Here is a 15,491-nt window from a genome sequence, read left to right as displayed (position 1 = left end):
GGGCGCAGGAGGCAGGTGGGGGCGCAGGAGGCAGGTGGGGGCGCAGGAGGCAGGGGGGGCACAGGAGGCAGGTGGCAGAGATGGGGCCAAGGGGCAGGTGCTGTTTTTTGAGGTTCTGGAGCTCAAACCCAGGTACTCCCCCATGCTGAATGAGCACCTACTCCAGCCCTTCTTCTGTCACTAACTTACTCAGGCTGATCCCGAACCTGAGATCCTCCTGTCTCAGTGTTCTCAGTCCTGGCATTGTAGGCCTGCACCCTCAGGTTGTTATTATTTCTAATCAGCTTTGATAACGACGATGATGGGGTGGTTTTGAGCCTTGGGAAGTGGTCTGGGGAGGGGCAGAAGCCAAGCAGAGGCTTCCCTGCATCTCCTTCCAAGCACCCTTTGACCCTGGCTACTTAAGAGTTTTGAAAGCAGAGATTTTCAAGGCCCCATTGATTTTCCCCCACCTCATCTGTCTCAGATCCTGCCTGACTGTGAATCTCACACAAAGCCACCGGCTTCTTGGCACTCCTGCTCATTTCCTGGGTGCCGTCTCCTTTTCTGGCTGGATGTGCTAAAGCTTTTCCATAACCCCATCCTGAACCTAGTACCCAGGAAGGGGACGGTGTGCAGTTCTTCCTAGACAAACTTTTCCTATTCTAAAGGTTATTGGAGATGGAAGCTAAGTGCCTGCTCCCCAGAGTCCAGAAAAAAGGGACCACAAATTCAGCTATGCTAGGCTGTGATTGCCGTCCAGTGGGGCTGGAGGGAGAGTGCATGCAGCTGCAGGTTGGCCTGGCTCTTGCTTCTGACTGGACTAGGGGAGGGAGTGAGGCCAAGCACAGGGCTTGTAATTCATTATCCCTAAAGACGGGGCCTGCTTCATATTCTTCTTCATCAAGGAGACAAGGGGGGGAGGAAAAAAGACGCCTCGCCAACCTCCACTCCCTTAATAGCACCACTATTTGACGATTTGTTTGGCAACATATGGGTTTGCTCTTGTAAACTCCACTCTTAATAATAAAACAACAGATGGTGGAGGACGCCTTTCCTCCCAGCCCTCGGGGGCCTAATGGGATGCTGGCTGCTGGGGCAGGGCTGCGTTCCCTGCAGCCCTGTGTTTCCCGCAGCGTCCCCTACCAAGCCGCACCTTGACTGCAGCGAGCTCGCACAGCCAGCCCCAGCGACTGCTATTTAAAAACCTGAGCAATTTTCTGGTGTGTGCACCGACTAGCTTTTCCCCCTGTCTGATTGATTGAGGCTGTTTGTCAAGTGCTGCCATCGAGTCGCTAAAAAGAAAGGTGCCCTGGGGCGCAGCTAAGGATCGTGATGCAAAACTTCTAATATGTTTTATTGCAACTTGTATTTCAAAAAAAGGCTGGCGCCACAAAAGGCTTTGTCTGACACTGGCCTGGGAGTGTCTACTTGTGCCAGGGAAAGCACTGGGGACAATTAGTGACCAGGTAATTGAGGTGCAGAGAACAGCTTCTCTGCTCTCCCTTCCTGGCAGCCCCCTGGGGACCTACACCTACACACTGTAGAAGGGGCTCACAGGACTCAGCAGACAACCAACCCAATGCCTCGACACTCAGAGATATCCACCTGGGAAATGGACTATGCTTATACCAGGCTGAAATGGGAGATGGATGCTACAGGAGGGGTCCCCTTTTATGTGTGGGGATCAGGTTGGCCTGAAGCTACTGGCTTCCACAGACCAGCAGCTTAGCTGAGGCAGAGAGACCTACCTTTGCATACTCCATCAAATCATTTCGACCCTTGAAACGGTTGTAAAACTCAGGCATCCTCCAGGGGGCGATGACCTAGAGGCAGGACAAAGGGGTCAGAACGTGGGTAAGGAGTTTCCTGCTGTGTCCCTCAGAAGTCTTAATCCCTGGGGAGTGTGCAGGGAGACTAGGGAAGGAATACTGAGGGTGGTGAGGCCTGGGTTCGGTGGCCAAAGGACTGTGCATCCCTCTGGACTTTGGTTTTTCCAGCTGAGACCTGAGTGTCTGAGGTAGGCGAGCTTCATGGTTCCGTGGCCCCTGGTGAACTGAACTGGGGTGGGAGGGAGATAGCATCAGCATACTTTGCCCCCCCCCAATAAAACTGTGGTGGGTCAGAGAGGGAGGGGATCATGGAAGAGTCCCAGCTACACTTATTCACTTGGGCCCTGCTGTACTTCAGGGTTAAGGATGGGTCCCAAAGAAGTAGAATTTGGTACATAACCCAGTGCGATGTCACTGGTGTTGAACACACTGAGCTGTGGCAGTACCAGGGTATGCTCCTCAACCCCCAGCCCTAGGCACAGTAGCCCTTAATCAGGCTCAACCCTGAGAAACTCCATGATCAGCTGGGCTCCACCACAGCCCCTGGGCTTCACCTCTGTAAATAAAGTTACTCCAGCCCCCCAGTGGTTGTGGGAACTAGAGGCAGAGGTTGCAGGATGGGCTCTGGCGTCAGAGGCCCTGCAGCACAGCTACTATGCTGGGCGCCTTTGGAGGCCTGGCCTGCAGAGGTCAAATGTATCAGAACTCATTACCGCTCACTTCCAGGCCAGCTCAGTCCTCAGGCTGGAGACAGCTGGCAGTCCATGCAAGGAACAGGGAAAGACATGCCATAGAGAGGAAGAAGCCCAGGGGGATGGAGAAGGATTAGGTCCCCTGGGGCTACCAAGGAGCTCAAATGGAGGTTGTATAATGCAGAATACAGCCACAGTCCAAAGACTGGGTCTGGAGGCACAGCACCAGAAAGGATATAAAACCCTCTTTGACAATTTGGGAAATGCTGATTCCATAACTTTTGGATAAATGGAGTTCAATAAAATATTAAATGATTATATCACCTTTTAAAGACTGAAGCAACTAGAAAAAAATTGGCAACGTTCCCTTGGGTCTGCGTATGAGGCCTGCATCATATTACCACCCAGCAAATACTGAAAGAATGAGTGAGTGAAGAAATGAATGGATGGAAGGATGAGTAGACAGAGGCCCAGGTCAGTCAGGCTGGAGGGGCACAGGTGACTGAACGGCACAGTCAGGTCCATACTCATGCATACATCCCAGGTGACAATCACTGAGACCCTGGGGAAGGGTCTGAGACATGGAGGGGGTCAGCCACAAACATCCAGAAACAGGTTGGAATGTAGCAACAAGAGACTGCTCTGATCTGTGACCAGATACATTAATGCCTGGACTACCCCTCCAGGAAGAGAGGGTGGCTATGAAGATTGCCACCTCCCGTCTACTGGTGTACTTTACAGGCGCCAGGAGCACCATGGAGTGACAGAGAAGAGATCAACAGCACAAGGACTCTGCCCTTGTCATTTCCTGGACCTCCGAGTCTTGCCCTCCTTCTCCACTCTGTAGGGGGAGCAGCAACATCTTACCTTAATCTGGGGTGCCAGTGAATAGCAGGTGAGCTCAAAGCGGACCTGGTCATTGCCCTGGAACAGAGAGCAGGGTTCATGAGCCACAGTATGGCATCTGGGGATGGGAGGCAAAATGGCAGAGGGCTCCCTTCTCACCCATGTGCCAGCCTGTGACACGTGCAGCCTGTTTTAAGGGCAGGACCAAAGATGCAGATGCTGTTCCAGGGGAGGGGCCAGGCCTGGACCTCGGGTCTTTCCCCAGGATGTGTAAGATGCAGGGCTTACGTAAGATGTGTGTGGTTGAAGGGGGGTACATAAAGAGACAAGTCTGTGATTATGTGCACTGTTGGGGACATAGTGGGGGCCCAGAGGAAGACATGTGTGTGCACGTGTGCACAGTCTAGGGTGTACGTGTAGGACTGTGCTGCTCTTCTGGGGCTGCAGACCTGAATCACAGACTCCAACAGGAAAACATGGGCCCCCAAGTTGCCCCAGGCTCATGTTTCCATCTTTCACACTCCCAAAGTGGTGATTCCTGTCACCCTCTAAGCCTCAATTTCCCCGACTCTTCGTGGTTATCTTGAGTGGGTCGGAGAACAAAGTGGCCTGGGAGGGCCTCCTTTCAGCCTCTTTCTACACAAACAGGGAGACTGAGGCCCAGAGGGGCATGGTACTATAAGGCGAACAGATGAGTGTCCTCCTGGGATAGGGACAGACCCCCAACCACAGGTCTCCAACACCCTGGCACGTGTCCCACCGCCTGTAGATGGTCATCCTGATTATTCCATGAGACAAGAGAAAGGGGTAGAGTGAGCACAGGCTACCAGGGATGCTGTCTCCGCGTTGCCTGCTCTGCCACTCACAGAGAGGGAGGCTCAGGCACTGTGAAATAATAGAGGCCCCTTTCGCCTACTGTGAAAACTGCACGGACGCAGCCGGCAGCAGTGGGAATAACATGTTATTTTCCAGAGTCTTGTCAGGTGGTGTGGAAAGCCTGGCTCCAGCCCCTCCCCACAGAGCCGGGAGCTGCAGGGAGCTGCTGAGCCTCTCGGACACTGGGCTCCACAGCCAGCCTCAGTCTCCGTTCAGTCCCCACACTGTACACTAGGACAGCCACAGGGGCCAGTGGGCCTTCGACTGTGCTTGATAGATGAGCACATTGACGGCCAGAGATGGGGAACCAGGGTCACAAAGGCAACACATCCATCTTGAGAGCTCTCAGCTGGGGAGGTGCAGTGAGCCCGTTGGCTCCACACCCATGGGATGGGGCCGTACTCCCCGTTAGGGTGGAGACACCGAGACAAGGCGAGGAGGGCAGCATTTTTCCCTGGGACCTACACGGAGCACCCTTAGGAAGCCAGGACATTCTAACACAGAGCTGACACAGCTTAGCTTTGCACTGTGCATGGCCAAGCGCTACCTAGCCCGGCCACTCTTTCCCCAAGGCTTCATGTTTCACCACACAAAAGGCAGCCTGTGCTTTCCGAGCCAGGCCCAGACATGGCAGGGGACGGACACCCATCTGTTCAGAAGCTCAGAGTCTTGGAAAAGCTGGACAAACAGGCTTTCCTGGTCCCAAGTCTGTCCTGGGCAAGAGTCGAGGGCCCTGCACTCCCTTCACTGATCTGGGACTTCCAGTGCTGGGACACTGTTAGTAGCATCCCTAAGGGGAGTGGGGGCGGAGGAGGCAGACAGTGTCACATCACACACATGTCCACATACTGGTGCATGTGCACATGCGTGTACCATGCTGAGTGCCCATGGGAATGGGAGGGCAGGGAAGGGGAATGCCTCCCATCTGTCCTGGGATAGCCCTGCAGATGGTGCCATTTACAAAACTACCTCCCTGCACCCCCAGAGTCTTAGGCTCATATTTCCTGGCTTTTCTTTCAAATCCAGGGGCTCGAGCTCTGTGCATTTCTCTGCATAGACAGGATCCCTCTCAGTGCAGCAACCAAGGATAAGAAATGTTGCCTTTCTAAGCAGTGCTCTTCCATTTGGGCTGCTGGCGGGAGAGCCACCTTGTCCTGGGCCTTTGCGCAGGCCCTGTCTGCAGCCTGGGCTGCACTTCTTTCAATGTCCCTGGCTAACTCCTGCTCTTCTGGGCTATTTGGACTCATCCTGCCAGTGCTCCTGCTGGCTTAGTGTCTCTCAGTCCCACAGCGCCTCCATATGGCTGTACAGCTGCTATCTGCAGAGGTGAAGAGCAATGTAGTACTTGTAAAATCTCAGTGCTGGGGTGGGGTGGGGGGAGCAACTCCGCAGCTAAGAGCACTTGCTGCTCTTACAGAAGACAAAGGTTAGGTTCCCAGCACCTACGGGGGGGGGGGGGTTACGACTACCCGTAACTCCAGTTCCAAGGGATCCAGTACCTTCTTCTGACCTCTGTAGGTTAATTCACACATGTGCTGCATATATATGCACCCATGCACACACATGACCACACAAATAAAAAAAAAATGTACAAACTCTCAGTGGTGGGGGCTGAGTCAGAAAGATGGCAAGTTCAAGACCAGCCTGGATCTATAGTGAGACTACTAAAACAACAAGGAGCTTGGAACGCCTTTAAGCCCCAGCACTCAGGAGACAGAGACATGGGTATCTGGACTCAAGGCCAGGCTAGTCTACACAGCAAGTGCCAGGCTAGAACAGTGACCTCAGGCCATGGCTCCCAGAACCACCCAGATCAAGATGAGACAGCAATAGGCTTGAAACACTGCAGCCAAGTGCTAAGCGCCAGCCTGGTCCCAGGACCTTCCCAGGCCTCCTCTCCATTCTCTAGTTCTTAGAAATTGTCTCCGAAGGCTATGGGCTGGGGGAGGAGGTGAGGTGTGTGTCCCTAGGTATATGTGTGGAGACAGGCATAGGAGTAAACCTGTGAACACTCAGACAGGGACAGCAGAGCCAAAGTGGCACTGGCTCCCCAGAAGTCTCCCTGGCCTTCTGGTTGCTGGTCTCAGGGGCCCTGAGATGTTTCAGATCGGACCATCTCCCCTGTGAACAGTGGAGACAACCCAAGCTCAATCAAAGCAGCTGTAGAAGCCCCAAAAAACCACAGCGGTGAACTCAAGCCCTGGGTCACAGTCCCCACTATCTCTGCACCCTGTGCCCATAGTATCCTCAAACCTAAGCCTCAGGTGCCCTCTGGTGGCCACATGCATGTAGTACAGCATGTGGTCACTCCCCAGCAGCTAGCTGTCTGCCTTACTCAAGACAGAACCAAAAGGAGATGCAGCCCTTGTTCTACCAGTCTGAATGATACCTGGCTGATTCTGCATGGGATGGATGGACCGAGAGTCCTGATCCCAGCTTCAGCCTGAGAGCCTCCCTAGGAGTTCACTGCCTGCTCACTTCATGTGGAAGATGCCCAAGATGCTGTGGCTTGGGGCTTCATGGGGCCTTTGCCTGTGCTCACTCATCTCTCCAAATGGCCCCGACAGGCAGGAAAGCAGAGACCCACAGGGAAAGTGTACAATGTGGAAACTATGGTGCTTGATCTGAATTGAGTGTGCAGTTCTGAGCCCCACCTTTGCTAAGATGGCTCTCAGGGAAGATGGCATGCATGGGCTGCCCAGGTAGCCTCCATCACCTCCCTCTCCTCATGTGGTTCCCTAATGTCCAGCTAAACAGACTAGGTGCCAGTGAAAACTAGGACCCTCTGGGGTGCTCGCCACTTCATGGCTACTACCCAGGAGGGTTGTTCTCCATGTCTTTTGTGGAGAATTGTCTGAGTTGGGCTCAGACCCTGTAGCCTCTTCTCTAACTACTCTGTGTCCCCAGACACAGGCCATTTGTTATCACAGCCTCTCATCCCTGGTTCTACAATGTGTCTACCTGTGTGAATAGCCTGAGTACAAACGTCATGAAGACAGGAAGTAATCTTCCTCCTGACTTCTGACCATCAACAGCCTTATCAGCATCGTTCTCCTCTCTCTAAGTTTCCTAAGGACAGGCAATAAACTTGAAGGACTGAACTATGCCTGTACCCACCAGGTACCCTATCCTTGACATGCCAGACACAAGCCAGCTCAACCGGTATCCAAGGCAACAAAGGAGCATCTAAACTTTCACAAACACCCAGTGCTACCCTGGTGGTCAGCTGTTTCCAGAGCCTTAGCTGCCTGTCTCCTGTACCCTTAGCATCACCAGCCCCATGTCAGCAAGGTGGCAAGCCTCGGGAATTATGGACAGCAGAGTGCTTTGGCAGCTGTGTCCTGTCCTAGGCTATTGTCATGGCATACACTGTTTAAGAGCTGTCTTTTTGTTTGATTTTTATTTTTTTGAGACATGGTTTCTCTGTATAGCCTTGGCTGTCCTAGAATTTGCTTTATGGACTAGGCTGGCCTCTGCCTCCTGAGTGTTAGACCACCACCCAACAGGAACGCTGGTCTTAGGAGTCATCCATGCTGTTAAGAGCCCTGACTCTTGAGTGCCACCATCTGGGGACAGAACTGGGAACTCTTTAGTCTGTGCTGCACCTGCAGGCGAATGTGCTCCTCAAAGCCAGGGGACACGACACATCCTTTTACCTCCAGCTCTGGGAGGAGGCAGAGGCAGGCAGGTCTCTGTGAGTTCAAGGCCAGCCTGGTCTACACAGAGAGTTCCAGGACAGCCAGGAGAAACCATGTCTCAGAAAAAAGAAAGGAGGAGGAGAAGCCAGGTGCCAGGTCTAAATCCCCAGATCTCTGATGTGACCTCATTTGGTCTTCACAGAGGAGCTGAGTTTCAATAAGGCCATTAGGGTGTCTGTTATTCAGGAAGACCAGTTCCCCAGAGAAAGGGTACAGAAACAGACACCTCACAGGCACAGGAACACCACTGAGGCCTCTGTGAGGCAAGGAATGAATGCCTGGGGTGCTGGGCAGGGGCAGTCTCGAACACAGTTCCCTGGGCCTTAGGAAGGAACATGTCTTTATATTGCATCCTTGAAGTTCTGGCCTTCAGAACCCACCCTGCTCTCCAATTCTTCCTACCCTTTCTATTACATCAATGGTGACTGTGATGTATACTGTGATTTTTGTCTGGGGCTGATGTGTGAAACCTTGTGTGAGGTCCACCAAGTAGGTGAAAATGCTCCCATTGGAAAGCTGAGCACACACAGACTGAAGGGATGGACACTGCAGGTCAGGGACCCCAGCCCTTCACCTGACCAGCTCTGTATTCCTCAGCAGCCTGCCTTCCCTTCCTCCTTCCAGTCACCAGCTCCATCTGCCCATCCCTAGCCTTACCTTTCCCGTGGCGCCATGAGACACATACTTGGCTCCCTCACGCTGAGCAATTTCCACCTGTTTTCGAGCTATGCAGGGCCTGGCCAGAGAGGTACCCAGGAGATAACGGTCTTCATAGAGCGCACTGGACTGGATAGCTGGCCAGATGAATTCCTCCACAAACTCCTTGCTCACATCTTCAATGAACACCTAAAGGGAGAGGGAGCGGCTGTGAGAGGGAGCCTAGCAAGGATTGGTGTCCAATATAAACACAGGGCCCTGGGAGCCCATGGCTATGCCAGTAGCCACGCGAGATCAGAGCGGACCACATCCTGCTTTTCCTTTTGCCCTGTAGCATGTATCACTAATCAGTTCCAGCCGACCATCCTGTCAGTCTCCCTTCTGCACTCATGGCAGACATTACTAATTGATCCCAATATACCATGTAACATCCTTCACAACAGACTGGAACTCTGTTGTGCCCTAGGATCTGGAACAGAAATTATCAACTGGAGGTGAGCCTCCCTAGAAGGAACTGGGCAATCCCAGGAGATGTTGTCAGTCGTCACAATTGCTGGATTAGGTGAGGGAACAGACCTCGGAACAGCTAGTGAAAGCCAGGGATCTGCTGAACATTCCTAATGGCCAAGCAGCCATGTGTGAACTATTGAGATCCCAGTCCTGAGGAATGAAGACCTTTCCAGAGAGACCAGTGAAAACAAATTGTATTGAGGGCTGAAGAGATGGCTCAGTTGCTAAGAGCACCAACTGATCTTGTAGAGGACCTGGGTTTGATTCCCAGCACCCACATGATGGCTCACAACCATCTGTAACTACAGTTCTAGGGGATCCAACATCGTCTTCTGATATCTGCAGGCATTAGGTATACACATGGTGCACAGACATACATGCACCCACACACGATAAAATTTAAAATATATAACAGTTGCATCATGTACTAAAATGCTATTGGCTGTTTTGTTACGGCAGCTATTATATTGGTAACACCAATTAGCGATGGGTGAACCTAAATGTTCCAAGCAAGCAAACTCAATAGAGGAACACAAAGGGTTCTGAAGAGTGCGGGCACTGCACACCAGTCCCTGTGCAGACACTGGCTGAGGGTCACGCTCCTCCCGAGTGCTTTCCCTTCTGCCTAGATAAGGGTGAAGCAGCCCCACCCTCTTGTTCCCCCCTCTCCCTCCTCTGGGTAGCCCTGAACAGAGGGAAATTCTCATGCCAGGCTTTGGTCAGATGTGAGTCTTGATCCCTGAGTGTTCTTTCTGACCTGCTTGTGGAGCTCTGCAGTGCCAAGCAACTGACAAAGAATCCTATAGAGGGATCAGTTCTGACCAGACAGGAGGCTGGAATGTCTCCTCTTCAATCCCCAAGGAAAAAGGTTCAAGGGCAAGGTCACCCACTAGGAGCAGCTCATAGATGGCACGGAGTGGACTATCCACATTGCCTACATCCAACACAGGCACATCTGTCAAAGGTTAGAGGCGCAGCCAACACTGAGCCCAGCTGTTGTTTCCTGACTCTGTGGAAAGGGTGGAAGGATAGGTAGATGGACAGATAGTTGAGAGAGAGACGGGCAGATAGATGATGGAGGAGTAGATGGAAAAGAGGACAGAGAGAGAGAGAGAGAGAGAGAGAGAGAGAGAGAGAAGAGGGGTGGATAAACCAACATATAAGTGGGGAGTTGAATGGATGGACCGATGGATGGCCCCATGGATGGAAAGGTTAGTAGGTAAGTAGGTGGATGGATGGATAAGTAGATGGACAGATGGCAGGTGGTGTCCATATACTGAAAGTGGCACATTTGCTCTCAGCCTCCTGGAAGCAAGAGGGCAAACTGGAAGGGACAGATGTAGGGGACAAGGGTCCTGCTGTCCCTCCTGCCACAAACCCACTCCGGCCCCGAACCTTGCCTCTCACGTGTACCTTTTTGGCTCCAAGCTTCAGTGCCTTCTTCCTGGCTTCCTCAAAGTCTTCCTTCTGGCCAATGTTGGCCTGTGGAGCAGACAGAGGCCAGTAAGCCGAGGGACAAGCATATTGTGAACCCGGCCAGCCACCACCCACACGCAGCTGTCCTCAGCCATCACCGAAGGGGTGTCTCAGGATGGTCAGGTGGCAGAGGAAAGGAAAGGGCCGGCAGCGGGACTTGAGAGGCTGGGGCCCCCCAGCAGCTCATACTTGACCCTGTGTGACTGGGTGTGCGCGGCACTGGTTTCCTCAGGCTGAGAAGGCTAGCAAAGTTCTCGGGACACCCAAATAGTTGGGACACAGATGTGTTTTGTAATCACCCATACAAGCTGAGGCTTCCTCTGAGCCCAGGCAATACTTCCCTGGCCCACCTCCCTGGCCAGACAGGGACCAGCTTATCCAAATGCCCTAGTGGGCAGCAGGCCTGCGTTCAGAGGCATTCAGTTTGCATATGGGAAGGTCTGCCTGTGCACTTGGGCCCACGGCCTGTCCCCACCAGAATCCACAGACTCTGCTCTCTCTCAAGGCCCAGCTGTAAGTCCCTGTCTGGGATTACCCAGCTTTCAATCTGCCAGGTGCCAAGTCTGGGGTCTGTAAGGCTAGGACCGCCCTGCCGGACATGCATACACCTACCACTCACAGGGTGGCTTTGAGCACAGGGCTTTCCCATACACACCCTTACCCTCAAAGCCCTGTGTAGCGGGTCAGTGGGCCGAGGCCAACTGTTCAAAGCAGCAGTCTCACTTCCTCAGAGGGTCTCTCATCTGCTTGTTTCACTGGGAGGACCCTTCCCCAGGGATGGCAGGAGGCATTATCTTCCCCCACCCCCCAGACCTACGTCCCAAAGGTGCAGCACAGAGCAGAATTCCTGGAAAGCCTGAATCCAGCCAATGGGAGGAGCCTTGGGCTCTACTACCGGGGTGTGAGCCTGAAACAGCTGGGTTATCATTGTTTTGCTTGTTTCGGAGAGGCCAAATGAAGTCAAGACAGCTCAGGACAGTGCCCAGATCTAGTTCTGCTCGAAGCCTTCCTACTCTATGAGAGGCCAGAACTGCTTTTCCATTTTTGCTCTGTTCTTTTGCTTTCAGCCGCTGTGGGCTGAGTTCCAGGGATTCTAACCCAGAGTCTTAACTAGCACAGCTGTGGAGTGGGTTCCAAGACTGCTGAGGATCCTGAGTGCAGCTGACTCAATTAGTGATGCCTGTGCTAGGTCCTGGGCGGGGAAGTAGCATCAGGCACCAACTCCTCTCTGATGGTCCATTTGCCATCCTAGAACTAAAGGCCACTTGGAGGGAGGCCACATGAAGAGGCTAGGACTGTGTGCCATGTGGAAGCCCAAGGACCCTCTCCAGTAAGAACAGAGGCATAAAGGTATGCTGTGCTCCTGCCATTTTGTCACCTTCCTGAGAGCCAGCCTTCTCTGGCTTTGAGGGGCATCTCAAGGCCAAAGAAATGGAGGCAGCTCAGCAAGTGAGAGCTCGTTTTCCTTCTGGCTCAGGACGGTTGCAGAGAGAAAGGCAAGGCTTGGAGGAGGGATGGATGACATGTGGGCAGCAGGGAAAGAAAGCAGCAAAGGGCAGGCTGGAAGGGTGGAGGGACCCACAGGTATGCCAGGCACCTCCTCACCAGGTAAGCGATGACATCATAGCCTTGTTCCTTCAGCCACACAAGGATGCAGGAGGTATCCAGGCCGCCACTGTAGGCCAGAACCACAGAGCCCTTGCTGGACATCTTGTCTGGAGGAGCATGAAGGAATGTGAGTGTAATGTGGCAGGTCAACCCTGCAAAGTCCCTACTGGCTCTGGTCCCACCCGGGGGAGGTGGGGAGGCCTTGGGCAGCTTATCCCTTGGACAATAAACCACTGGGAACATAATGTCCACCTTCCTGCATACACCCCTCCTGGGAGACCCTGACCTGACTTCTGCACATGTCCCACATTGGATCCAAGAATGCTGTTGGCAGGGGTTGGGGCCAGTGATAAGGAGGCAGATCTGGGAGCCAGTCCCTACCAGCTAGAGAGAGGCTGAGTGGCTGGACCAAAGCCAACATCTGAGGGATGTGTGTGTCAGGAGGCAGCGAAGGGGCTTGAGCTGGATCCACAGGCAGCTGACATGCCCCCTTTAGAACTATTCCTTGCCAAGCAAGATGTGTCAGACAGGGCCCTGGGAGACTTCACAAGGACCCCAGAAGTAGGTGGACACTGGGGCTTCAGGGACGTCAATGGTCAAGGCCATAGAACAACAGTTCGAGGTCAAAGAGGAAGCCTGGCTTTGGAACTTGGCTTTTTGCCTCTTAAGTGATGCTGCCTCCCACATTTGGGTGGAAAAGAAGTCACAGGATAGGCCATCTGAGCCCAGGCTCCTCTCCTTTCTTCACTCATTGGAATTCAAGGTGGCCTGTCACCCTGTCTGTTTTCAAGGGCTGATAACTCTGAGGGACCTGAGAGACCCCCCAGTATCTGATCTGTCAAATTAAATCCACAGGGGCTCAAAGTCTCCTGTGTGCAGACAGAGAAATAGGCCCAGAGAGTGGAAAGGCAGAGTACCTGTCTATAGCCTACCACAATACAACCTATTCTTAACTAACAGAACCTTCCAGAAAGTACTATGATTGTCTTGCCTCCTGACCATCACAGCTGTTTCCTCTGTCTAGAAGGCTCTTCAAGAGCCCTTGGGCTACATTCCAGTATGCCAGTAGGCAGCAGGACCAGATTTGGACCCAGGGCCTCAGTGGCTCACATTTCCAAGAGGGCAGTTGTTCTCAACTGGGAGTTACATCTCAGGTATCCTACACATCAGGTATTTATATTATGAGTCATAATAGTAGCAAAGTCGGCTAAGGTCCTTATTAGATGTCAGCTGGGAAGGGTGACAGATGACAGCCCTGCACAAGCCTAGGGAATTCAGCAGGCTCACCTGGTTGCCACCACTACCATGAAGACTGCTGAGTGCTGCCTCTTGGGCTCCAGTGCTGCATGTGGACTTTGGATCTTGAGCCAAGACTATACAGTTCCCCATACATCCCCCAGGCCCAATCTGTAGTCAGCCCCAGGTCTCCTGAAAGCCCTAATGCGCTTTGGACTTAAGGAAGCAAACTCCTCAGGAACAACATGGTTGGTTCAGGAGTCAATTCTCCTTGCTGCCTACAGTCTCCAGTAGACAGCGCCTGCCTGCCCATGCACAGCCAGCTGTCCTGGGCCTGGGCTGCCGGTGACTCAGCAGGCCCTGACCATGGGACTAGAAGATGGTGCCCATGGCAACTGCAGCTAGGCAACTGGCCATAACGGATGGAAGAAGGGAGGGAGAAGGGAGGCAGGAAGGGTCAAGTTGGGAAATACCTAGGATTGCAGGTACAGGTTCCTGGAGTCCGTAGTCTGTCTTTCTGGTCTGGTGAATGACTCTGTAAAAGCAAATGTGATGTTGAGACCCTGAATCTAGCCCCCGTGGCCACTTGATGCTGTGAGTGGTCTGCTTGAGTCAAGACACATGGTGCCAAGGATGGAATCTACAGTCTTGTGTCTACTAAGCATGCCCTCTACCACTGAGCTGTACCCCAGCCCCAAGATGCATGTATGTAAATCATCCAGTTTGTCAAGTTTTGTATGCATCACCTGGGAAGCCATTGTCACAATCCAGATAATAAACACACGAAAAGAGGTAATTTAGCTGACAATGTACCTGCTGCACAAGCCTGAGACCTGAGTTCAGATCCCTGGCAACCATTTCAAAATATGGATATGGCTATAACCCCAGAGGTAGAGACAGGCAGATGCCTGGTCTAGCCAAATCTGTAAGCTCTGGGTTTAGTGGGAGATTATGTCTCAAAAAACAAGGTAGAGAAGGCCAGAGAGCACACACACACACACACACACACACACACACACACACACAGAGTGAGAGAGAGAGAGAGAGAGAGAGAGAGAGAGAGAGAGAGAGAGTCTACAACTCCAGTTGCAGGGGATTTGGCGTCCTCTTTTGGCCTCTGTGAGCGCTACACACACTGGCTATTCAGGCATACAGGCAGTCAAAACACCACACCCATAACACATGGACAGCCTTCTGGGGAGTGCCAGAGGGAAGAGCTAGGCAAAGGGTGGTAAGGGAGGACTCACACGTCTTAGGGTATCACAGGGAATGGATGCTGCCCAAGCTCCAACTAAATCTTTAATGGTGATTTTTTTTTTTCCCTTCCCTTCCATGAGCACCTGGGTCCAAGAAGGGTGAAAGGGGGGTAGGGCTCCATAGGGACAGATCAAACATCTGCACTGCCCTTCCCTGCCTCAGTGGTCCCACGGAGCATTTCCTCCCATCAGGGCACACACCCACTGAATTCTATTCTGCTTCCGCCATGAGCTGCATGGAACAGATAGGCACTGAGCACTTCAATGCAGATATACTCTTTGCAGTCAGCTCCTTGTTGGGGGAAAAAGGACTAGGATGTCCTGAAATGTGGCTTCTATATCCACCTCTACCTGCCAGGCTGTGTGGGTCCAGACTCTGGGAGCCTAACCTGGGGCTGCATAGTGTGAAGGGCTGTGCCCAGCAAGGACTGTGTTCTTCAAAGCACACATGCAGGCTTGTCATGTGTGTATCACACTTGTGTGTATCTTTGGCTACCTGACGTTGGGAACCTGAGAAATTGTCCCTATGTACATTAGGGGTATGTACCTGAGTGTGTGTGTGTGTGTGTGTGTGTGTGTGTGTGTGTGTGTGTGTGTACGCCTGTCTGCGTGCCTTCCTGCCTAGGAATTAGTTAGCACCTTGGTTAAGGAACTTACAGCCTTAAAAGCTAAATGAAGCTATGACATTGACTTGGGGAGGAGACAAGATGAGGCATAGGGCAACCATGTGTACTCTGGACATGGGTTTGAGTTGCTTTAGTGCCCCAATCATGGTCACTCATCTGCTAGGCAGGGGTGACAGCATCTTATCCCTCACATTTGATC

General features: G+C 52.7%; 1 protein-coding gene across 1 annotated transcript in view; it reads right to left on the bottom strand.

Moving 5' to 3' along the window:
• Nucleotides 1-14,034, bottom strand: part of Ass1 (argininosuccinate synthase 1) — a 42,419-nt gene extending 28,385 nt beyond the window's left edge. Inside the window, exons 1-6 of the mRNA XM_051185120.1 lie at nucleotides 13,884-14,034; nucleotides 12,172-12,281; nucleotides 10,504-10,572; nucleotides 8,581-8,769; nucleotides 3,371-3,427; nucleotides 1,731-1,805 (exon numbers count right to left, since the gene is read on the bottom strand). Coding sequence (XP_051041077.1) covers nucleotides 1,731-1,805; nucleotides 3,371-3,427; nucleotides 8,581-8,769; nucleotides 10,504-10,572; nucleotides 12,172-12,276 — 495 coding nt within the window. The 5' untranslated portion in view covers nucleotides 12,277-12,281; nucleotides 13,884-14,034. The remainder of the gene's footprint in view (nucleotides 1-1,730; nucleotides 1,806-3,370; nucleotides 3,428-8,580; nucleotides 8,770-10,503; nucleotides 10,573-12,171; nucleotides 12,282-13,883) is intronic.
• Nucleotides 14,035-15,491: the final 1,457 nt, after the last annotated feature.

This window comes from Phodopus roborovskii, unplaced genomic scaffold, assembly GCF_943737965.1.
Source record: "Phodopus roborovskii unplaced genomic scaffold, PHOROB, whole genome shotgun sequence".
Classification (NCBI taxonomy): domain Eukaryota; kingdom Metazoa; phylum Chordata; class Mammalia; order Rodentia; family Cricetidae; genus Phodopus; species Phodopus roborovskii.
Note: the sequence above shows the minus strand (reverse complement) of the source record. Positions and strands in the feature narration are given on the sequence as shown.